Below are 25,188 nucleotides of genomic sequence, written 5' to 3'. Positions count from 1 at the left end.
TCTGCAAACACATCTTCCACAACATCCAGAACAGGAGGTATAGCCAAAGGCCTATGCTGGGGTAAAACAAAAATTCCCTAAGCCTTTTCCTGGAATCAGAGAAGTCCTGACCTTCCCACTTAAAATGCTCCCTCATGGAATGAAGAGTCTCTGAAAAAGAAAAATCCTCAGGAGGAGAAGCAGAAGGAGTAGAATCATCCACATCAGAATCAGAATAAGGAGAATACTCCTGCAAGTCTTCAGCCAAGACTCAGAAACATCCGAAGCCTGCTCAAAACTCCCTAGCTCAGGTTCCACCCTAGGCCTCTTATCAGGAGGGGGCAAAGAACCTCTAATCAAAGTAATCAAATCTTCTGCCATTTTAAGCATATGCTTCTTGGGCACAGATCCTGAAGAACTAGGGGTGACACCAACTGTAGCTAAACCTGGCCTGCCTCTGGGAGAAGCCTTGGAAACAGAAGGAGAGGGCCTAACCACCCTAGGAAGGGAGGGGAGCACAGTAACTTGAGAAGCCCCTTCAGCCTGACCTGCCTCCTGAGAGGCCACATCCTGCAATAACAAAGTCTCTCCCTGGGACTCCAGAGAAACCTCCGAACCACCGCTCCACCAACACCTCTAAAGAACCTCTTCAAGCCTAGGCTTAGCTGCTTTGTCCTTGCGCTCTTGAAGAAGCGGGCGGGAGCATCCGGCGGCATTTTATAATTGCACCGCTTCAAGACTAACCTGGCACAATCTAACCTTCTCTTTATAGTGCGCTTATTGAATCTAGCACAAGAGCGACACCCAACAACGTCGTGCTCAGGCCCTAAGCAAGGAATACACAAAGTATGATAATCTCTTATCTGTTTCCCACAAGAAATACAGTTATTCACTTTTTCTGACATCCGGTAAACCACTGAGGCAAGAAAAACTAAAATATTACTTAGCCAACTTTGACTCGGTCTGAAACTCCGATTGAAAAATTTCAGAATCTGCTTCTGCATCGGACCATGCGGCAAAAGACTGAGGATATGACGCCGGTCATGCGCATTTGTACCCTGACGCCCTGATGTCAGTCTAATGCGCGCCTTATACTTTGATATTCCGAGGACAGCGGACTACCCAAGTGTAAGGACTGCAGCAATGTGAGATGAAGAACATCATAAAATCATTGCTGCCACAAGATCCAGCAGAGAAAGCAATGTACAAAGTGCAAGGTTAGTTAATTTATAACACTGGTGAATCTCTGACTCCATGTCAGTGGAACTGGCTTTAGGTAATATTCTGGTGAACATTACATCATTCTATATCCTATAATATTTGGCTGAATGTCATGATTTTAAACAAGAAAAATTCTAACACAGGAAATTTTAAAATGTTAACACAATGATAGTAATTATACTATAAAGTTTACATCAAAAAGATGTGTCAGGTTTGCTCTATAGACCATCACTGATGAATATCAGAACAGGTGAACAAGCATGATACAAAGTACAGTTGTGTACACTTACCATAAATGTAGATGTTCGAGTGTATTCACTGTTGCAGTCCTCACATATGGGTTATCTGGCTCCTGGTAGCCCTCAGTCGGCCCGAATACCAGAGTCCTTGGTATATGATGTCGGGTGCCGCTGGCTGTAAAACTGATGTCAGAACGTCAGTTATAAAGGGAGGCAGCCGACGTCATTTCCTCAGTTTTTCTTGCCTTAACTGTCAGGAGCACCCAAAAGAAGGCTAACCCAGGAAGATAGCACCTTGGACACATGTTCATACAAAAAATAAAAATATACAGTCTGTGCCTCAGGAAAAAAAGGGGGAATGGAGAGTGGGAAACCAGGACTGCAAGAGTGAATACACTCAAACATCTACATTTATGGTAATTGTGCACAATTGTACTATGTTCTTCGTGTTTCACTTTTGCAGTCCTCAGATATAGGTTGATACCCAAAGCCCAGGAAAAAGACAAAGGGTGGAGGAAAGACCACAGATTAAGGGTTGGTAAAAAGGCCCTGCAAAACTACAGAGGCAAAACCAGCCCTGGATTTAGAAAACAAAGGTAGATTGTAATGCTTTGTGAAAGTATGGACAGAAGACCAAGTAGCTGCTTTTAGAATGTCCTTAGTAGGCACACCTCTCAAAGGCTGCAGAGGTAGAGGCTGCTCTAGTAGAATGGGTCCTAATACTCTGAGGGGGAAGCTTCCCATGCTGCAAGTAACAAAAGTGAATACAATGAGCAATCCGTTTGGAGATGGTTTGTTTTGAAATAGCTTTACCCAGAGCCCCAGGAGCAAAACTAACCAACTGTTCAGATTTTCGAAAGGGTTTAGTCCCAAGTAAAATCTCAGCTGTCTATGCAAATCAAGAGAGTACAGAATCCTTTCCCCTTTATTTTGGGGATTGTTGAAAAATGTAGGCAGGTGAATAGACTGGTTAAGGGTTAAACTGGAAACTACCTTGGGCATAAAGGAGGGATTAGTTCTCAGAGAAACCCGATCTGAGTGAAAAATAATGTAAGGTTCTACTGCCATTAAGGCTTGCAGCTCAGATACCCTTCTAGCTGAAGTAATAGCTAAAAGGAAAGCAGTCTTCCAGGATAGAAACTTCAAATCTGCAGAGGCAGCTGATTCAAAGGAAGGCAAAGTAAGTTTTTCCAGGACAAAATTAAGATCCCAAGCAGGAGTAGGAGCTCTTCTGGGAGGTCTAAGTTTACTAGCTCCCATCAGGAACTGTTTCATCAAGGGATGAGAAAAAAATGGGTTGCTCAAAAGAACAATGAGCCGAAATTGCTGAAGAGTGAATTTTGATTGAAGAAAAGGAAAGTCCACCATTAAGCAGTCCTCGTAGGTAGTCAAGAATGAGGGAAAGAGAAGGATGAGAAGAGTCTTCTCCTTTAGCCAGCATCCAAGAGCAAAATCTCTTCCATTTATCTGCATAGGATTTTCTGGTGCTAGGCCTCCTGGCCTCAAGAAGAACTTCAAACACCTGTTGGGAAAGATTTAAAGTATTAGCCAGGCAGTTAAATGCAGAGTTTGAAGATGAGGATGAAGGAATTTTCCCGCTCCCTGAACCAACAGATCTGGAACCTGGGGAAGATGCCAAGGCTGAGCCTGTGAAAGGCTGCGAAGGAGGGGATACCAATGCTGCCTGGGCCAATCTGGTGCTATCAGAATAGCCTTTGGTTTTTCGTCCCTTATCTTTAGCAGCAATCTGGGTAGAAGAGGCAGAGGAGGGAATGCATAAATTGAGAGATGTGTCCATGGGAAGGACAACGTGTCCACCCTCCAAGCTTTGTTGTGAAACTCCCTGGTGCAGAAGGTTGAAAAGAGATGATTGGTGTGAGAGGAGAAAAGATCCACTTGTGGGGTGCCCCAGTGATGACCAATACAATGGAAAATGTCCTTGTTCAGTTGCCACTCGTGAGGATCCAGAATATGTCTGCTCAAATGATCCACCAATGCGTTTAGCCTCCCTGGAAGATACTGGGCTATTAGATGTAAGCCCCTGGATGCTGCTATAGACCACAGTCTCATGCTTTGTTTGCACAAGGGGTAAGAGTAAGTCCCCCCTTGCTTGTTGATGTACCACATGACTGTGGTATTGTCTGTCCTGATTAGCAGAGTCCCAGGGTAGAGTAGGTCCTTGAAAGCTAGCAAGGCCTGCTGCACTGCCATCAATTCTTTTAAGTTTATGTACAGATGAATCTGCTGGGTACTCTAAGTCCCCAGTATGCCCCTGCCTTGCAGATGAGCCCCCCATGCAACATCTGAGGTGTCTGTGGTGAGAGTTTGGCTGGCAGGGAGTGGGTGGAAAGGCAGACCCTTGTTCTGAGAACATGCTGTCGCCCACCAGAGGAACTCCATTTGTAGACAGGGAATCAGAGGAAGAATCAAGTCTAAGTCCTGTGTGTGTTGACACCAAAGATTCTTGAGGTACCATTGAAGTCCTCTCATATGCAGCCTTGCATATGGGATCATCAAAATACATGAAGCCATGAACCCCAGTGCTTGCAGGAATTGCCTTGCAGAGAGCTGGGTCATGCTTGCGAAGTTCATGAAGTAAGCCGAAAGATCTTGCTTCTGTTGAGGGAGGAATACCATCTGGGTGGCTGTATTCAGACTCGCTCCCAGGAAAACAATCTTCCTTGTAGGAACCAACTTTGACTTCTTTTCATTCAGAGTGTAACCCAAGAGGTGAGAATGTTCTTCACAAATTCCAAATCCTTTTCTAGTTGTTCTGGGGAGTTTGCTTGAATGAGACAGTCATTCAGGTAAGGATAAATTTGAATGTTTCTCTGCCTGCAAAAAGCAATGGCTGAAGCAAGACACTTCGCAAAAACACTGGGAGCAGTAGATAAGACAAAGGGCAATGCAGAGAATTGAAAGTGTTGCTCCCCAGCCCTGAATCGAAGGAACTGCCTGCAACTTTCCCTTATTGGGATGTGCAGATAAGCCTCCTTGGGATCCCAAGTTACCAGCCATGAATCTTTGCCCAGCATTGGTAGTAACTGTTGAAGGGTGAGCACCTTGAATTTGGGGATCACCAGAAAAGTGTTTGGAATAGACAAATCCAGAATAGGGTGCCAGGTGCCCCTTTTCTTGGGTACTAGAAAAAGTCTTGAATAAAAACCTAGGCCTGTCTGATTTGCAGGAACTGTCTCTATAGCCCCTATAGTTTGTAGAAAATAAATTTGAGTTTCTACCTCTGCCCTGAGAGTTCTGGGTTTCTCCGGGTACCCTTGCAAAACAGGGAAGGTGTGAAAGTAAAATTTGTAACCTTGGTTTACTATAGTAAGCAAGCATTTATCATCTGTGATGGTAGACCATACCTCTGCGAACCTGGCTAACCTTCCCCCCAAAGGAAACCCACAGCCCGCAGAGGTAGGCACAAGAAGGCCGGAGTCATTGAGAATGTTTGCTTTGGGAAGCTGGCTTAGAACTCCATGAATTAGCAGAAGAATGCCACTGTTTAGCCCTTTGAGGGGCAGAAGCCTGCCCTCTGGAAGATCTGAAACCCCTAGGCTTAGAGCGACCCTGCTTGCCAGGATCAGGGAAAGACCAATTCTTGGAAGGATAATGCCTATTAAACCGAGGAGGCTGAACCTAAAGGAAATCTTTTACAGCTTGCATAGATTTTGCCTTATCCTCCAACTTCTTAAGTACCTCCTCAGCCTTAATACCAAAAAGACTGTCCTTGTGCAAAGGAACATCCAGCAATTTAGATTTAACAAGTACAGAAAGAGCCTGCTCCCTAAGCCAAGCATGCCTTCTTATTACGGAACCAGTGGCTGCTGCTCTGCAGGAAGCCTCCAAAGTGTCAAAACTACAATGAAGTGAATGCTTATTAAGTAAAGTGGCAGAATTCAGTAAGTCTTGTAAATCTTTGTTCTCCATCATGGAAGGAATATCTCCAAGTTTAGCCTTAATAGCCTCCAAAGTATGCTGCTGATACTTCAGCATGTGAAAAAGACAATTCATGGACCTAATGGCAAGAGTTGCAGAGGTATAGACTTTTTTACCCCACCTGTCCAAGGCCCTAGACTCCTTATCAGAAGGCACAGGGTTTTTTAGCAATAGTAGCCTTAACACCCTCGGGGCCTTGAGAAATCATTTCAGGATCAGCAGTAGGGTTTTTTAACAAGGAACTGATGAGAATCAGGAACCCTATAATACCTATCTGGTTTTCTGGGGGCAGGAGGAACTGAATTAGTAGTTAAAAGAATTTTCCATGAAAAAATCACCTACAACTTCCAAAAAGTACAGTTTTGTACCTACCATAAATGTAGATGTCCAATAGGTATGCATCTGCAGTCCTTACATATGGGTTTGTCCTGCCTCAGGCAGCCCTTCGGTCGGCCGGATTCCAAAGTCTGGGTCCGGCTTCGGCTGATGTCGCCCTTTCCCCGATGTCAGAGCGCCTGGGGTATAAAATCGTCAGCCGACGCCATCTTCCTCAGTTTTTTTTGCCCCAGATGCCAGGTGCCCTCTAAGGAAGGCTAAATTTGGAGAGATGCAAAAATTTCCAAACATGCACAGTAATATAAAACAAATACACCATAATAGATAACCCCAGCTAGCTATAAGAGGGATAAGTACCCAAGAAATATCACAGAGGGAAGGAGGGAGGGTTAACTGCAGATGCATACCTATCGGACATCTACATTTATGGTAGGTACAAAACTGTACTATGTCCTTCAAGGATGCATCTGCAGTCCTTACATATGGGTAGAATACCATAGCCAAGCTGGGGTGGTAGGATCTAAGTAAAGGATGGTGTAGCTAAAATGCCTTGCAGGACTGCCGTAGCAAAGCCTGCTCTGGATCTGGAATATAAGGGTAAGTTGTAATGCTTGGAAAATGTATGCACGGAGCTCCATGTAGCAGCTTCTAAAATGTCCTTGGTAGCCACCCCTCTTAAGAAGGCTGTGGAGGTGGCTGTGACTCTGGTGGAATGAGGTCTAATTGTAGCTGGCACAGTTTTGCCATGAAAAGAGTAACAGAATCGAATGCAATTCCCTATCCATTTTGAAATTGTCTGTTTGGAAATTGCTTTTCCTTGTATACCAGCAGCATAAGCTACAAAGAGCTGGTCAGTTTTTCTGTAAGTCTTAGTTCTGTCCAAGTAGTAGCGCAACTGTCTGTGAATGTCTAGGGTATGCAGAAGTTTCTCCCCCTTGTTTTGTGGATTTGGGAAGAAGGTAGGCAGGTGAATAGCTTGGTTCAGTGAGACCCTGGATACCACCTTTGGCATGAATGAAGGATTGGTTCTCAATGAGACTCTGTCCTGATGAAAAATAAGGAATGGTTGAACTGCCATGAGGGCCTGCAATTCAGATACTCTTCTTGCTGAGGTTATGGCCAGAAGGAAGGCAGTCTTCCAAGACAGGAACTGTAGTTCTGAAGATGCTGCTGGTTCAAAGGGAGGTAGAGTTAGTTTTTCCAACATGAAGTTAAGGTCCCATGTAGGCACTGGTGGTTTCCTTGGAGGATTGATGTTTTTAATTCCTCTTAGAAACTGCCTTAGGAGAGGATGAGAGAAGACAGGTGGATCAGTATTGTATTCTGCTGAAATTGCTGAAGCATGAATTTTTATGGAAGAGTAAGAAAGGCCATTGAGGAGCATTTCTGCCAAGTATTCCAGGATATGTGCCATGTTCATCACTGTCGCATCTAGGCCCTTTGCGGTGCTCCAAGTGCGAAATCTTTTCCATTTTGCTGAATATGCCTTTCTTGTGGAAGGCCTGCGAGCTTCCATGATGATATCCTTCACTCTCTTGGAGAGCTTTTCCTGATGAGGAGTCAAGGTATTCTCCAGGCTGTCAGCTGCAGGGTTTTCAGGCTGGAGTGCAGTGTTTTGTAATTGTGCTGTGTCAGAAGTGGCCATTGTGGTAGAGGCCACGGTTTCATGCGTGACATGCTCCTTAACAGTGGGTACCAGTGCTGCCTTGGCCAGTCTGGAGCTATCAGAATCACTTTTGGCTGCTCTGTCCTGATTTTCAGTAAGACCTTGATCATTAATGGAAGAGGTGTAAATGCGTACACTGTTACAGAGTATTCCAGCTGAAAGAGAGGTAGTCCACTTTCCATGCTTGTGGGTGGTATGTCCTTGAGCAGAATTTCTTCAGCTGATGGTTGTGGTGGGAGGCAAAAAGATCTATGTCCGGCCTCCCCCATGATTGTGTTATCTGAAGGAAGATGTCTGGGTGCAGCATCCATTCCTGTGGATCCATGATATTTCTGCTTAGGCTGTCCACCAGTGTATTGTCTTTTCCTGGCACAAACTGGGATTGCAGCTCTATATTGAGTTTTAGGGAAAGTTCCCAAAGATTCATTGCCAGCCTGCAAAGAGGGTAGGAATGGGTACCTCCTTGCTTGTTTATGTACCACATAACTGTGGTATTGTCTGTCCTTATTAGCAGGTGGCCTTGATGCAGATAGTGTTTGAAGGCCTCGATTGCATGTATCACTGCCAGCATTTCCTTTTGGTTTATGTGCATGCGCAATTCTTTCTGTGACCATAGTCCTTGGATGCATCTGCCCTCCATGTGTGCTCCCCATCCATGGTCTGAAGCGTCCGTTGTAATGGTTTGGCTGGTTATTGGTTTGTTGAAGGGCAGACCCCTGTTTGACTGGCTTGCTTGAGCCCACAACAGAAATTCCTTTTGAAGGCATGAAATGAGTGGTATCAAAGCTTCTAGGCTGTGACTGTGTTGAGACAATAAACTCCTTAGGTACCATTGTAGTTTCCTTATATGCAGCCTTGCTTGTGGAATCAGAAGAATGCAAGATGCCATGTAACCCAGGGCCTGCAGGATTTTCCTTGCAGTCAGCTGAGTTTGTTTTGTCAGATTTTCGAAGTAATCCGGTAGTTGTCTTTGTTTTTCTTCTGTGGGAAAAGCCATTTGGGTGGTTGTATCTAGTTTCGCACCCAGAAAAGCTATTCTTTGGGATGGAACAAGTCTTGATTTGTGAATGTTGACTGTGTATCCCAAGGCCTGAAGTAGGCGGATGGCATAATTCAAGTGTTTTACCAAAGTTTGTTGGCTGCCCGCTTGTATAAGGCAGTCGTCCAGATATGGGTATATTTGAATCCCCTGAAGTCTGCAGTGTGCAATTACTGATGCCAGGCATTTCGTGAATACTCTGGGTGCAGTAGATAAGCCAAAGGGCAATGCTGAGAATTGATAATGCTCTGAACCTGCAAGAAATCTGAGGTGTCTTCTGCAACTTTGTCTGATAGGGACATGCAGGTATGCCTCCTTGAGGTCTAGAGTTACCAGCCAATACCCCTTGCCCAGCATGGGAAGGAGTTGCTGTAGGGTCAGCATTTTGAATTTTGGCACAATGAGATAAGTATTCAGTGCGGACAAGTCGAGAATAGGCCTCCATTGTTTTTCTTTTCTTGGGACAAGGAATAGTCTTGAATAAAATCCTTGGCCTTGTTCTGTGAGAGGAACCCTTTCTATAGCTTTCATTTGCAATAGGTTGGAAATTTGTTCTAAAGCCTCTGCCCTTTGATTCGGTGGCAGGTTTGGCATGCTTTTTCTTTTTGGTAATGTATGAAAATGGAACCTGTATCCTTTGTCTATTATTTGCAGTGTCCATTTGTCCCTTGTAATACTTTGCCAATTTTTTGAGAATAAAGATAGCTTTCCACCCAAAGGTGTTTCCAACTGAGCCCTGGTTGGCAGGGTGAAGGTGAAGTCATTGAGTCTGTCCTTGTGCAGCAGTTGTAGGTCCTGCACTACCTCTCTGGTTAGGAGGCTGCCACTGACGTCCTCTGTAGGAGCCTCTAGCTTGCCCTCTACCTCTGGCACGCCTGTTCTTGCCTCTCTGAAATCTGTCTGTGTCTGGAAAGGACCAATTCTTAGAAGGCCAATTTCTACTGAATCTTGGTGGCTGGACCTGGAGAAAATCTTTGACTGTTTGTACAGATTTAGCCTTTTCCTCAAATTTCTTTAAGACCTCCTGAGCAGTGGAGCCAAATAACTTTTGCTTTTCCAGTGGCGCATCCAGAAGCTTTGCTTTAACATGATCTGGCAGAGTTTGTTCCTTCAGCCAAGCATGCCTCGATGACTGCCCCTGTCATTGCTGACCTACATGAAGCTTCCAATGCATCATAACCACACTGCAAGAAATGGTTGCTAACCTGTTGTGAGTTATGTACCAGATCCTGAAGTGACTTGCGGTCTAAGGGTTCAGGTGAAGACAGTTTTTTATGCAATTCATCTAACAAATACTCTTGGTACTGTATCATATGGAATTGACAATTTAAAGCCCTCATAGAAAGAGTGGAAGAAGTATACACTTTTTTACCCCATCTCTCTAAAGCCCTTGACTCCCTTTCAGAGGGGAGTGGATTTTTGGTAGTGGCAGTTGCAACCCCTTTAGGGCCCTGGGAAATAGTTTCTGGGTCAGCAGAGTGGGCCTTGTAAAGGAAATGATGCGAGTCCGGGACCCTGTAGTACATATCGGGTTTAACAGGAGCCGGAGGAAGGGAGTCAGGGGTAATGCTAGACTCAGAGTACACATCATCAATGACATTTAAAACAGGAGGAATAGCCAAAGGTCTATGCTGAGGTAAATGCAAAAAAGTCCTTAATCTCTTCCTGGAATCGGAGAATTCCTGGCCCTGCCATTGGAAATGCTCTCTCATGGAGTGAAGGGTCTCCCCAAAGGACAGCTCTTCAGGAGGGGAGGCCGAGGGAATAGATTCCTCTGCATCAGAATCCTCGTGAGCCGAAATGCCTCCTCCTGGTAGTCCGATAGAGCAGAGCCATCTGAGGCCTCATCAGAGGACTGGGGATCAGTGGGCTCAACCCTGGGCCTTTTGCCTAGAGGAGTTTGAGAGCCCCTGTCCGGATGTGGCTGAGAGCCCCTAATTGAAATAAGGTCCTCAGCTAAACTTAAAATCTGTGAACCTGTAGTGGATCCCTGAGGAATTGCCTTGGGAGGCAGAGATTTTGGCTGCTTTGCAGCCTTAGCCCTAGTGAATGCCTTAATGGACATGGATGCAGGAGGCCTGGCTGCTCCACGTGCTGGCGTAGTTTTGTCTAGGGGAATGGTGTCGGATGTTTCCTGAACACCGGTCTCTGAGGAAATTCTAACCGACTCAGAAGAGGCCTCCGGGCCGAGGTTGTCGGTTTGCGCGGTTCAACCAGTACCAAGGACTCGGTTTCAGCCGAGACACTTTCGCGGGCCTAGCTGTGGTTTCAGCTGAAACCACGGTCCTCGGTCCTTGTCCTTCCGTTTTGGTTAAATGAGAAGTCGGAGTCTCCAACGCATATTGTAACAGTAACTAGCCCCAAAATTCCTCTGCATTGAAGGAGGCACAGGCAGTACAGGCCGAGACGTGGTCTGGGCCTAGGCAGGGGAGGCAGTAGGAGTGGAAATCCTTATGAGGTATTTGTTTCCCACAAGTTAAGCAATTATTAACTTTAAGCATTTGATCTGACATCGGCTGAGGCAAGAAAGAGTGTACTTAGCTTTTGAAGTCTTCGGTAGCTGAAGTTACAGAAGCTGGCCGACCGGCACTTGCGAACTGCTTCTGCTTCAAGAAAGACTGGGGAAGATGGCGCCGGCTGCGATTTTATACCCCAGGCGACATCAGCCGACGCCAGACCCAGACTTTGGAATCCGGCCGACCGAAGGGCTGCCTGAGGCAGGACAACCAATATGTAAGGACTGCAGATGCATCCTTGAAGGACATCTGGAGGTATAGCCAGAGGCTTATGCTGTGACAAATCCAAAAATTCCCTGATTCTTTTCTTAGACTGTGGAAAATCCTGACATTCCCATTTAAAATGCTCACTAAGTGTATTCAAAGTATCTCCAAAGTAAAAATCTTCTGGATGGAAGGCAGAAGGGAAAGAGTCCTCAGCATCAGAATCCTCAAAGCCAGAAAAAATTGAGAATTTCCTTCTTCACCAGCAGACATCCTGGAAATCTCAGAACCTGAGACAGACAAAACATCAGGAGATAATTCCCTAGCCCTCTTTGAAGGGGGGGGGGAGGATGAGAGCCCCTAACCAGGGAAAGATCACCAGCCATCTTTACCAACTGGGATTGAGGCACAGGAGGGGAGGCCGATCCCTGCTTGTGAGTAGGTTTGTGGCTGGAAGGTTTAATAGCAATCCAGAAGGACTCAGGAGGCCTGGCAACTGCAGAAGTCTGAACTAAGGTAGTCGGTCTGGTTCTGGTCTCATGTCGAAAAGAAGAGGCGTCAGAAGCCGGTGTCTGCAAAGCGGCTCCGGATCCATCTGAGGCGGCGACAGGCGGAGGGTCTGAAGATGAAATAGCAGCCTGCGGCATGAAGGACTCTGTAAAGGTCTCGGCAGAGGCTTGCGGCTGAAAATCTGCAGACTGCAGGGGCTGCGAAAGCGCCTCACTGACTACCGCTGTGCTGACGACCAATTTCACTGGTGCATAGTCAGCAGACTTAACCCTAGGTCTGTCGCGGTCCTTGTCTTTGCGTTTCCTAGGTATATCCGAAGTCGGGAGACCAGAAGACGCCATACCGACGAACTTAGGCCAGACTCCAAAATGCTTATACAAAATCTTAGCTCTACAGTGTATGGTACGCGGGTTAAAGGAAGCACAGAGATCGGAGTTTGGGACGTTGTGCTCAAGGCCCAAACAAGTTATACAATAGGAATTGAAATCACAATGCGAAATCTGTTTTCCACAGGCAAGGCAGTTATTAACTTTATCTGACATTCAATAAAGCAAGAAAAGAGGATCCCCAACAGGGTACTTATCTGAAGGCGTCTTCAACTTGGTAGTCAGAAAGCAAAACAAAGGTAAACAGCCAACCGGCACTAGTGCGAATTGCATCTGCATCGGGCTCCGCAGCAAGAAAGACTGTGGAAATGGCGCCAGCTGCCTCCCTTTATACCTGACGTTCTGACATCAGTTTTACAACCAGCAACGTCATATACCAAGGACTCTGGCATTCGGGCCACTGAGGGCTACCGGGGAGCCAGATAACCCATATGTGAGGACTGCAACAGTGAAACATGAAGAACATCTAGCTAATTACAAAGCAAACTAAAAGGCTGATAGTTAAGGACTTAATAAAAACAAAAAACAATATATAACAATCCAGACACTAAATGAAACAAACTAAGAAAAGCACATGAATTTTGTGAAATGGTAACATTTCAAAAGGTCTTCCCTACTGATCTCAGTTAGCTGGATCACCAATAGCTGTTGCCTGCTTCTTGCTCATTAATTTCTGAAGGATGCAAGTTGAGTGCTGGGGGACCAGACCACTATTCCAATAAAGGGCAATGATGCAATTCAGTCTTATCCTATTCTGCAGAAAACAAGCACTGGTGCTGCTGAGAGGCTGGCCTGTGTTTTTTATGTGATGCTCAACTCTCATAAAGGACTTGCTCCTAAGTTCACTACCAGCTGTAGATCTCCTAGTCACTATGTTACTATAAGGACAACAAGATGAAGAACACTGAATTTTCCCCAACACAATGCCAGAAAAGGTATGACAGCCTTTGCTACACATTTGTCTCACTGGCAGCAGATATGGATTCCAACACTTCATGCCAAAGGATCTGGATGCAGGTAATATTCAGTACAGAAGATAATGTAGTAATTAAAGATATGTAGTTTGTTCAAGCTAACTCAAAAACTTAAATGATTTTTCTTCTTCTTCTTCCTACCACCGCTGACTTCAGGCTACCCTAGTCTTCATGAACAGTGTCTATTATTTCTCCTCTCAAAAGTCAATGAACCCTGGTGACTCCTTGGTGTAACCCACGTTAGGGAGATCTCTTTAAAAGAAAAGCCTCCCACACACAGAGACCCCAATTCTCCAATTGTAGGTTCTGTGATTGGTATAAGGCACCAGAAAAGACAGCAGAACAGGGAATAAGCACAAAGCCATTATTCTGGAGATTACAAGACTCTTCTATAGACCTAGGTTTATTCCCCAAGCATGCTGGACATCATCTTCATCTTTTGCTGGTTGGCCAATAGGGAGTGGCTCCAACAGCATGTGCATGTCTGCCCAAGCCCTACAGTAGTCATGTCGTTTCTGTCCTCCTGACCATCAGCCTGGCATTAGCTACACTGAGCTTTGGCTTCCACCAGAGCTCAGAGGGATATCCAGCACATTCTTATCTCCACCCCCTCCCAAAGGATAAGCAAGTTCACCCTTGCCACATCATTACAAAGTGTCTAAGCTCCTAATTAAACTCAGAACACCTGGCCCATAGTTAGGGCTTTATCTCTCTGCACAAACTGGTGAGGCATCATTTTCCATTTTGCTGGCTGCACTTCAGAAACAAACTGAAGATGTCACTTGCATTACACCCATTATGACAAGATTCAGGAAATCTGTACTTATGGCATAACCTAATCCAGGCTATTTAGAAATAATAACTCAATACATTCTTACTTAATTCTGTTAAAAGTTGCAGAAGTTATGCAAAAGTGTCTATACCAAACAAACCAATCAATGTATTATACTATGTAACATAAGCAAATTATTGAGGTAAACTCCATACCAGACAACAAAAGCAGGTGTCCATTATTCCAACGTGCTCAGGAAAAGTCAAATCCTTTATTTTTATAGCTCCATCCTGAAATAAAAAAAAAGTCATTACAGCCTAGCTACAATTCCCCACGATAAAACCATACATCCACACTGAAGCTTATTTGTTTTATTTATTTAATTATACAATTCTAACCTGGTTGTCCAGCTGGACAGAACCCATTTTTGAAGGAAATGCTCTGATTAAGTAGCATGTACAGTGAGTGGAAAATGTATAACATGACAAATCAAGAGTTACAAAGGCAGTATGAAAAAATGAACATTTTAATTGTAATTTAAGGAAAAATACAAGAAATACAAATCTCATATAATATAAAGCAAGCTCATCATGACAGTATAACAACAATAGTTATTTCACTCCTGAGCTTGAGTAGAATGCTATGAAGCTGGTGCTGGAAGTGACACTGTCAGGTAATGGAGTAATAAGGTGACGTGGTAGAAGGGCAAAAGACAGTACTGGAGGTGAGAATCAGAGAAAAAACTATAAACAGTAATAAATTGACTGACTGACTGGCTGTGCGTATAATGGGAAAGGCCATGTAATCATATGGAGTGATCAAATGGTGGTGTATGCATAACAATACTGAGTATGGTTTTAGCTAGGATTTTAAGGGATTAATAGATGTGTCTTGCCTCATCTCTGGTTAGCTTATTCCTGAGTTTTGGTATATGGTGATCCCAAGATGCTAATGAGATGCCTACTATTCACACTTTATAAACAGCAAGTTTTTGAATGCAGAACACAAAAGTCTGTTTACAGGTAGGTTTACACTGGCATGGAGTGTAGATGGCAAGAAAAATAGAGGAAATCTCTTTTGACAAATGCTAAATTTTTTTTAAAGCTTTGGACAACTGATGCGCTCCAGAATGTGCAGTAAAATATTTCTGTGTTTATATGGGTTAGACAGTTTGGGCTGCATGCAGTTTTTACTTTGCTAGACAGATACTTGACAGATTAATGAAAAGTACTGCAACATAAAAAAGTTTTGGTATTAAAAAAGTGAGTTAGGATATGAGACTTTTTGAATCATTTAAACAGCTGCCATAGTTTATATGCAGTCAGTGAGCTGCCTGGAGTACTAGTAACATGTATTTTCCTTGAACTTGAACTAGGAAATGATGTTGATTTGTAGATATACTGTGGAGTGAACATGTTCAGGGCAATGTTTCTGAAGCTACAGCCAATCAGCAGTTTACAGGGTACCTTTATTTTGTTTTGCTTATTATCTTGTATAAGTCAGAGAGACAAGCCAGTAACCAAACTTCAAGGATGGAGAAACTCTTCCATACATTAATATCGACTTGGAACAGCATGTGTCCCTCCAGTGGTGATACTGGTAGAGTCATCAGAATACTGCATTACAATGGCTCTTACACACTATCCAAGAACAAAAGAACCTAAAATTGAATTAACTGTAATTTGTGGGATGCCAGACAAAATTTCTTTAATGAACAGCTGTTGATCCACTAGACCAAATGAGACCTCTTTTGTACATGATGGGTGAACCAACTATGTGCATAAGGTAGCCTTCGCCAAAGGTAGTGGATCTCAACATTATTAATTAAGAGTGTTAATGGTATCAAGTCCTTGGGATGAAAAATGGAATAATGTTGTCTACATATTTCCCTGCTTAACATGAGGCTAGATGAAGGTAACAGAATACAGCAGTGTGGATGGCACGGCAATCTTCAACCTGGTCTGTGACATGAACAGGACTTGTTGGCAGGATAGATGTGTGTCCCAGAGACTCCCCATCTGTGAAATAGACTCCCTCTCCACATCAAGCAAATCACCTCTTTACCGCTTTTTAAGCTCAACCTGGATAACTGGATGGGAAACAGAAAACGCAACCCTAGGATTCTACCCATGTCCCTGCTGGACAGAGGCATTGGGTGCTGACTTGTCTAAACATAAGCTAAACTTTTGCCTAGGCTTATAAGGGCCTCAGGACCAGTAGCCTAGTAACCTGCTATGATCTTATTCACGACTGACTGGAGGTTTTAATTCTTCAGATTACTTAGTTGCAACTTCCATTTTAGTGTTTTTGATGGAAGGAAGTAGTGTAACTAGACAGCAGTTCAGAAGATGTGTAGTAAGGACAGCTCAATGAATTTGTATAATCATAGCATGTTTTCCAGATTGCTGAAATGCAAGCTTCTTTGATGCCTGAAAAAGGTTTGTTACCAAAGGAAATATGTAGCATGGTATCACATATTATACAAGGTTTCAAAAGTATTTAGGAGTTTAAATATTGTGTGTTTCATTTAAATTAAATGTTACTGCACCTGGATGCATAGGTTCATAGGTTAGTACTAGGCTATCGGCCCTAGGGCCTATACAAGCCTAGCCATAACAATTCCCTGGACATTTCTTCCCACAATATTTACTTCCCTGGACCCTGTCTAGCAGGGGACTGACGTGATTCCCCGGGGTGAATTTCCAATCTCCCATCCAGTCATCAAAGTTCCTTTGGAATTGGGCCAAGGAGGTGCTCTGCTTGACATGTATGGGCAGTCTATTCCAGAGTATGGGGAGTCTCTCGGTCAAAAGCCTATCCCTCCAGCATGTTTTGTTCATTGTGATGATGAGGTTTAGATCCCTGGAGTGTGTGGCATTGAGGAACTGGTATTTCTTTAGGTGGAGCATGTCTAGCAGCTCAGGGTTTGACATGGCCTTGTATGTTAAGCAGAAATTGCCTCTGAGTAGACGATGTGCCACAGAGTATAGCTGGAGTTTTTTCAGACGGTCAGCATAGGGCATCTGCTTTAGGCCTGTGATTCTTTTAGTGAGGTATTTCTGCGGCCTTTCCAACTGTTGCAGATGTCTTGTGAGGTACATTCCAAACGAGGCATTATACTCTATAATGGGTCTAATGAGGGATGAGTACAGTGGGACAATGACCTCCTTTTTTCTGGATGAAAAGCCCTTAGTGATGAGGCGTGCCACATAGAAGGATTTCCTGACTGTTGTGGCGATGTGGTTATCGAAGATGAGACCACTGTCCATCTCTGTCCCCAAGTCTCTCATCACACTTTCGGTGTTTAGTGTACCGCCGCCTATGTGGTAATTCATGGGTACATGGTTTTTCCCAAAGGGGCTAACTGTACATTTCTTGGCATTAAGCTCGAGCCCATGACTCTGGCACCAAGCATCTGTTTCTGTAAGGCCCTTTTGTAGAATATCCACATCATTTGGGGATTCAATAACGGCTTCCAGTTTGCAGTCATTTGTGAACTTTATTAGCCAGAGTCCCTTAGTGTTGTCCTGTACTTCAGAGTAGTAGATACCAAACAAGAGCAGTCCCATGACTGAACCCGAAGGTACTCCACTTGTCACTTGTCTGGAGTTGGCTACTTTTACAGTCTGGGTTCTATCAGTAAGCCAGTTGGCAACCCATTGAGTGACGTAGGGATTTTTGCCCAGCTTAGCAAGTTTCTATGATTCCAGAGTGGGGGATGGTGTCAAAGGCTTTGGCTAAGTCCAGATAGGCTTTCTGGACCGCCTTACCCTCGTCCACAGCTCTGGAGACTGATTCGAAGAAGTCAATCAGGTTCAGGAAACAAGATCAGCCCTTCATGAACCCAAACTGGGTGGGGTCCAGTGTTTAAGGTTGCCAATGTCTTTGTTTATAAGTTCAATGCCCTTGCAGATCAGGCTCGTCAGACTGATGGGACGGTAGTTCCCCCCTTGTGGAGTTGGATAACTGTAGCTGTGCACCACTCAGTGGGCACGAAGCATGAGGTGAGGCTATGATTAAACATGACACTTAGGTGAGGTACCATTTCATTTTGTAGTTCATGTAGTACACAGTCCGGGATGTCATCTGGTCCCATGGATGCTGTATTCTTAGCTTTGGAGAGTGGGGTTTCTACCTGTGTGACCATAATTACCAGAATTTGGCAATCTTTTGGTATTGAGATGGGCCTTTTAGGAGGTGAGAGGGGTGTGAAATTGGTACTAAATCGATCTGCCAGGATATTGGTAGTATCCTTCGGATCAGTATATTTAATGCCATTCTGTTGTAGCTCAGAGCAGATCTGAGCATTGTCATTAAGATTCTGGACATAAGTATAGAATGCCTTGTGGTTGTCTTTGGAATCATTGGCAATTTTATTTTCGTAACTAGCTTTAGAGGATTTTATGAGGGATCTCAGCTTCTTACGGAGGCTGGTAAGGGAGTTTTTTGCATCCTGGGATTTTCCTCTTTTCTGTAACAGTTTCTTCCTTCTGTTGTATAGTTTGTTTATGGCAGGGGACCACCAGATTTGCTTCCTTTTTTAAGAGGAGAGCGTCTTGGTTCTATTTGGGATGGCACGATTCATGCACGAGTGGATGTGCTCGTACAGTGCCTTAGTGCAGGATTCAGCAGTCGAACTTTCAGCTCCCGTCTGCATGGGTGTCATGAAGTTTGTCACTTCTAACTTGAGTAGCATGAAGCTGGCTTTGGAGAAGTTTTTTTACAGAGGTTCCCGTACTGGGGGGTGGGGGTGGGATGTGGATGTCAAGGGTGATTAGCTTATGGCCAGACCTGACCAATGAGGGGGTGACGACTGGTGTGAGTATCTATCTCCCATGTTGGTAATGACCAGGTCTAGGATATTGGAGCCCCTGGTGGGACAATGACTTAGTTGATCCAGGGCGTTGGAATTTATGAATTCCGAGAACCGTTGGGAAAAGGTGTGAGTACCCGAGTAGTTTTCTCAGTTAATGGCAGGGTAGTTGAAATCACCCAGTATTAGGGTGTTTGGTTGTATCTTAATATTTTCTAGTATGTTTAGAAAGGTGTAGTGAGAATCTTGGGGCATGGTGGGGGATCTGTAGCAAGCTACAATTTGGATTGCAGTCTTAACTAGTGTTAGTTGCACCTGGAGAATTTCAGATGCATTGTGTTGGGCAACTAGCCTGGAGGTGTGAATATCCTTGGTGAATGGACACTCCTCCACCTTTAGTGTTTCGGTCTTGGTTTGGTGGCCGAAAAGTGTGGTAAGAGTTGTAGCCTGGCATTGCAAGGGTGCTCTCTGGAGCCTTGAACCAGGTTTCAGTTACTGCACAGATATCTATGTTCTCCATTTTTAGGAGTGCCTCGAGAGAGTGCATTTTGAGGTTTAGACTTCTAGCATTGAGTAGCATTACCTTCAGATTTTGCATGCTTGTATCTGTTATGGTGGTGCGAGCTTTAGCCAGTAACCTGAATCCCAGGGGCAACTGGTGCAGACCATCTCTGGCAAAGCATCGTCGTTTGTCGATCATGTCATCCCAGGTAGACAGATACTGGATCCTCTTTGAATGACACCAGAAGCTTAGCCAATTGTTGAAGTCAATCATTTTGTCCTTGTACTGTGGTATCATTCTGGGCGAAGGCAGGATGCTACTCAGGGCTAGAGTCATACCTGCCTAGGCCACATGATCCGAGAGCTCTTCCATGTCTCTTTCCATGTAGTCCAGGGAGGTACGTCTCAAGTCATTCACTCCAACATGGACAATGACAGTCGTATTTGTACTTGTTGTGGAGTGACTTGAGTGCATGCGTTATGTGGTGGAACATTTAATTTATATACATATCTATCCCCCAAAAAACTGAGCACAGTTGAGCAGTGATTCAACAGCCCTACTCATTTCAGAATACATGGCTATCTTTCTGCTCAGTATGATAATTGTGCCTTTGATAAGTCCTCACTTTGGGTTTATTTTGTTTTTAAAATTAGTTGTTAGCTGTGGTTCCCCATCTATTTTTGAGTTTGTTTTTGTTTTGTTTTGTTTTTTGACTAACAGGCTAGCCTGAAAAAAGGTCCTCGTGGATCAGTGCTCGTGCCTGGTTAGCAAACATTAAATGAAATAAAATGCTTTTCTTTCATGTTTAATGTAAATCAACCAACATTTATCACACTGTATACATTTGTTGGTTCCTTGTCTAACCTGAGCCATACTGTTCAAATTTCGTGATTAAGGCACAACATTTCTTCCGCTCTAAAATATGGCATTACTTCTCCTAGATTTACTGATGTTCTTCATAAAACTAGACCAATTTACCTACTTCTCTGCAGACTATGAGTTAATTCAGCAAAGTATGGGTGACCCACTGGTACAGGAGCAGTTAGCTAATTTTTAGTTCACATATTTTATCTTATTTTTCAATCAACATGAAGTTGGTTTTAAAATAAATAAATAAATCTTTCTTTTGGAGCACACTTGCAAGATAATTATAGGACTGCGACTTCCAAGATGGCCGCACACTGAGAAACAGCTTAATTCTGCCTCTCCCAGTCTGAAAACAGAAACTTAAAGAAAGCCAATGGACCTAGATTTCTGGGTACATTTCAGTAACTGACTAGTAGGTACACTGACTAGATGCCAGGAAAAAAGAAATACAAGGGACCTGGAGTTAAATCAGCTACAAAAGTTGAAGAAAAAACAGACTGGGAAAAGTCCTGTAGTTGTTCAGAAAGAAGCAGTACAAGTTCCAGACAAGACTTACAGTAACCTAGAGGAAGGTATACAGCAGCTGCACACAGACCTCATTAAAATAAATGAAACACTGATGGAGTATATCAACACAAACAATAAAGAGCTGGAAAAAATGGAAGAAGCTTTCAACAGATAGTCAGATATGGTGACAGAACTGCAAAACTCAGAGGTTAACATAAAGAAAAGGCTGGCTGAATATGAAACTGCACAACAATGAACGTTTCAAAAAATAATAGAATTAGAAGACAAAGCACGTAAGGAAAACCTGAGATTTCCAGCTGAACCAGAGAAGCTGTAAGGAAGAGACTGCATTAATTTTATGAAAGTACAAATAAGCAACTGGACTGGTATTCCATAACAGGAATTGTTAATTGAAAGGGCACATCATGTGTATGCTCCAAAACTGGCTATGAGAAAACAACCTAGACCTTTAATAGTAAAAATAAAATCTTACCAGCAGAAGGAGTTGATTCTGACAAAACCATGGCAGAAGGACAAAGTACCAAAAGTGGCAGGCAGCAAAGTCTTTGTGAAGAATGACAACTCATTGCACACCAGGTAGAAGAGGAATAAACTTATTCCATTACATGCGGAATGCCGAGAAGAAGGTGTGAGATTCAAACTGCTGTACCCAGCTATCCTTAAAATATTTTTCATTGCAGGAATAAAAAATTTTTTGACATAGTACATGCTAAGGAAGAAATACAAAAGTGTGTCCAACAAAAAGTGAGCTGTGAAAAGTACAGTTGTGTACACTTACCATAAATGTAGATGTTTGAGTGTATTCACTGTTGCACTCATCACACTTGGGTTATCTGCCTGCAGGCAGCCCTCAGTTGGCCCGAATACCAGAGACTTAGTATTTCTGCATCGGATGCTGTTGCTTCTTTCTTGACATCAGGGGTATAAAAACAAGCAGCCAATGCCATTACATCAGTTTTTCTTGCCCCAAATGTCAGGAGCCCCTAAATAGGGAGCAAGGATATGACGGGGAAAACACCACCAGTAAAAAGTAAATACCAATATCAGTAGAAATAGCCATAGAGAGGAGAGACAGAGAAAACCAGGGGGAGGGAAACCAGGACTGCAACAGTGAATACACTCAAACATCTACAATTATGGTAAGTATACACAACTGTACTATGTTATTTGTGTTTCACTGCTGCAGTCATCACACTTGGGTTGATTCCCAAATCTGAGGAAGGGTGGAGGCAGTCAAGAAGAGTTAGGGCTGGCTAGTAGGCCTTGCAAGACTGTTGTAGCAAAACCTACCCTGGATTTGGAAAAGATAGACAGGTGGTAATGCTTGGTGAAGGTGTGTACAGAACTCCAGGTAGCAGCTTCCAGGATGTCCCTGGTAGGGACTCCCCTGAGAAATTCTGCAGAGGTAGATGTAGCCCTAGTGGAATGTGTTCTGACCCCTGGAGGGGTTGGTTTTCCATGGTGCTTGTAGCAGAAATGGATGCAGTGTGCTATCCATTTGGAAATGGTTTGTTTTGAAATGGCCTTGCCCTCTTCCCTGTTGCAAAGCTGACTAGCAACTGGTCACATTTTCTGAAAGGCTTAATCCTATCAAGGTAGAATCTGAGCTGTCTGTGCACATCCAAAGAGTGCAGTATCATTTTCCCTTTATTTTGAGGATTAGAGAAGAAGGTTGGCAAATGGATGGATTGGTTGAGAGCCACACTGGACACCACTTTAGGCATAAAGGAAGGGTTAGTCCTGAGGGAAACCCTGTCAGCATGGAAAATAATGAAGGGTTCCACAGCCATCAGTGAGCACAACTCAGACACTCTTCTAGCTGAAATAATGGCTAGAAGCAAGGCTGTTTTCCAAGAAAGGAATTTTAACTCTGCTGAAGCAGCAGGTTCAAAAGGGGGAAGCATGAGCTTTTCCAGTGCAAAGTTAAGGTCCCAAGCAGGGGTGGGTGCTCTCCTTGGTGGCCTTAAGTTGTTTGCCCCTCTCAGGAACTGTTTAATGAGAGGGCGAGAGAATAGAGGTGGACGAGTACTGTAATGAGCCGAGATGGCAGAGGCATGGATCTTAATGGAGGAGAAAGATAGGCCTCTGTGGAGTAGTTCTGTTAGGTAATCCAGGATTAGAGGTAAGGAGGGCAGTGCTTTGTCCTTTCCTTTAGAATGAATCCAAGAACAATACCTTTTCCACTTTTCAGCATAGGATTTCCTTGTACTGGGCCTTCTGGCTTCAAGGATGACGTCCAGCACCTGCTTATTAGGGTTGCTGGTGTAGTATTTAAGGAATAAGCCAGACTGCAAGATTTAGGGTTTGCAATTGTGGATGCAAAATCTGTTTCTCCTGCTGAGAAAGCAGGGTTGGGGTTTGGTGTAGGTGCCAGGGTGGCACCATTGTCAAGCTGCGTAGGAGTGGGTAATAGTGCTGGCGTGGCCAGTCCAGGGCAATCAGAATTGTCCTTGGCCTGTCTTGTTTTATCTTGAGTAATACTCTTGAGAGAAGGGGTAGGGGGGAAAGGCATAAATTGAGAGGTTTTTCCATTGAAAGGATAGGGCATCCACTTTCCGGGCCCTGCTGTGAGGGTTCCTGGTGCAAAATTTGCTTAGCTGGTGGTTGTAGGGGGAGGCAAAGAGATCCACCTCTGGGGTCCCCCATTTCTGAATCGGAAGGTTGAAGGTGCTGGGCTCCAATTTCCACACGTGTGGGTCTAAGAGATTTCTGCTCAAGTCGTCTACCAGTGAGTTTTGTTTGCCTGGCAGGAATTGAGCTTTTAAATGGATTCGGATGTCCAAGGCCGTGTTCCACAGGCCCATGTCTAACCTGCAGAGTGGGTAAGAATGGGTTGCCCCCTGCTTGTTGATGTACCACATAACTGTGGTGTTGTCTGTTTTTATCAGCAGCTGTCCTGGCAAGAGTAGGTATCTAAAAGCTGTCAGGGCATTCTGTACAGCTAGCATCTCTTTTTGGTTGATGTGCAGATGACTATGACTTGGGCTCTAGTGGCCCTGAATACATTTGCCTGCCATGTGAGCCCCCCCATGCATAGTCTGATGCCTCTGTGGTCAGGGTCTGGGTGACATGGGGTTGAATAAAAGGCAGTCCCTTGTTGTGGTTGCATGCTTCTGCCCACCAAAGGAACTCTGTCCTTAGACAAGGTATGATAGGAAAAAGAAGTTATGTACCTACCATAACGTTCCACGTTAGTTGTCTTCATCTCGCCTTCCTTTTTGCTGTTTGGATTCAGAGCTGATCCTCGGCTCCGACTTGGCCATCTTCTATAGCTTGAGAGCTGTTTACTGGCTCGAGGCTACGCCTTATCCCAGCATGCCCAGCGTCAGCTACTCAGATCTCGTTTGTGATAGCGCACACTAGACATAAGTAGAGTAACCAGTTACTAAAAACTGGTTGTCCAATACACCTAAACAAGGAAAGAGTTATAAATTCCCTGGCATGTGAAGTAATAAAAGATGCTCAGCCAGTGAAAACAAAAGGGAACTCCTCACAATCCTCTGGGAAGATGGAAGGAGGGAGGGACGCAAGAAGGAAGGCGAGATGAAGACAACTAACATGGAACGTTATGGTAGGTACATAACTTCTTTATGTTAAGTTGTCCATCTCGCCTTCATTCTTGCTGTTTGGGACAGCGTCCCTAGCAACTAAAATCCCGGGTGGCTCATTGGAACAAACTCTTCAGAACAGTAGAACCAAAGGAAGCTCTGCTCCAGGAGACCATATCTACCTTGTAATGAGAGATAAAAGTGTGGGGGTTTGCCCAAGTGGCACCTGCACAGATTGAGTATATAGGCAACCTACACTGAAAAGCTACAGAGGTGGCTAATGCTCTAGTGGAATGACCTTTTGGTTTAGCTGGTAGCTCTTTATTTCGCAACTGATAAATAAAGGCAATAGTATCGGATAACCATCTGGATAAGGTCACTTTAGAAACTGGAAGGCCTTGTTTGTTGAAAGCATAAGAAAGAAATAACTGGTCTGACTTTCTTAGTTCCTTATTTCTATGGAGGTAAAAACACAATTGTCTGTGTACATCCAGTTGGTGGAGCTTTTATTCTGCCTTGTTGCTGTGATTAGGAAAGAAAACTGGGAGATCTATGGACTGGTTTAAATTGTTCTCTGAGCAGACTTTAGGAATAAAGGATGGATTGGTCCTCAGAGAAACTCTGTCCTTGTGAAACACCAGGTAAGGAGGATGAACACACAGTGCCTGAAGTTCTGAGACATGTCTAGCTGAAGTGATAGCAACCAGAAAAAGTGTCTTCCAAGAAATAAATTTTAAAGAGCATGATGCTGCCGGTTCAAAGGGAGGCAAAATTAAGGAGGCTAAAACTAAACTGAGATCCCAAGTAGGGGGAGGATCTCTAACTGGGGGTCTAAGAAGAGATGTTCCTTTCATAAAGGCTTTGCAGAGCTTATGAGACATTATGCTAGAATTAAACATACCAATATGAAAATTAGAAATGGCAGCTAGTTGTACTTTAATGGTAGCGGAAGCCGCACCAGACTGAAAAAGCTGTGCTAGAAATTCAAGAATTTCATGGACTGGGGCTGAGAAAGGATCCAAATTTCTAGATTCTGCCCAGTAAGAAAACTGTTTCCATTTACTAGCATACCTTTTCCTCATAGTAGACTTATGTGAGGAAACAATAATATCACGGACTGCTGGGGAGATATTGGAAAGCCTGGCTAAG

The 25,188-nt window shown here is 44.0% G+C and overlaps 1 protein-coding gene across 1 annotated transcript in view; it reads right to left on the bottom strand.

Annotated features, from left to right (window-relative positions):
• Positions 1 to 25,188, bottom strand: part of NAA35 (N-alpha-acetyltransferase 35, NatC auxiliary subunit) — a gene marked incomplete in the record, with an annotated part of 1,521,359 nt that overhangs the window by 1,002,423 nt on the left and 493,748 nt on the right. The window contains 1 exon segment of the mRNA XM_044060897.1: positions 13,997 to 14,071. Within this exon segment, the coding sequence (XP_043916832.1) occupies positions 13,997 to 14,071 (75 nt within the window).

Source organism: Protopterus annectens, chromosome 2.part0, assembly GCF_019279795.1.
Source record: "Protopterus annectens isolate FY-2018-M chromosome 2.part0, PAN1.0, whole genome shotgun sequence".
NCBI classification, from domain to species: Eukaryota; Metazoa; Chordata; order Ceratodontiformes; family Protopteridae; genus Protopterus; species Protopterus annectens.
The sequence above is the reverse complement of the archived record's forward strand: the minus strand, read 5'-3'. Positions and strand labels throughout refer to the sequence as shown.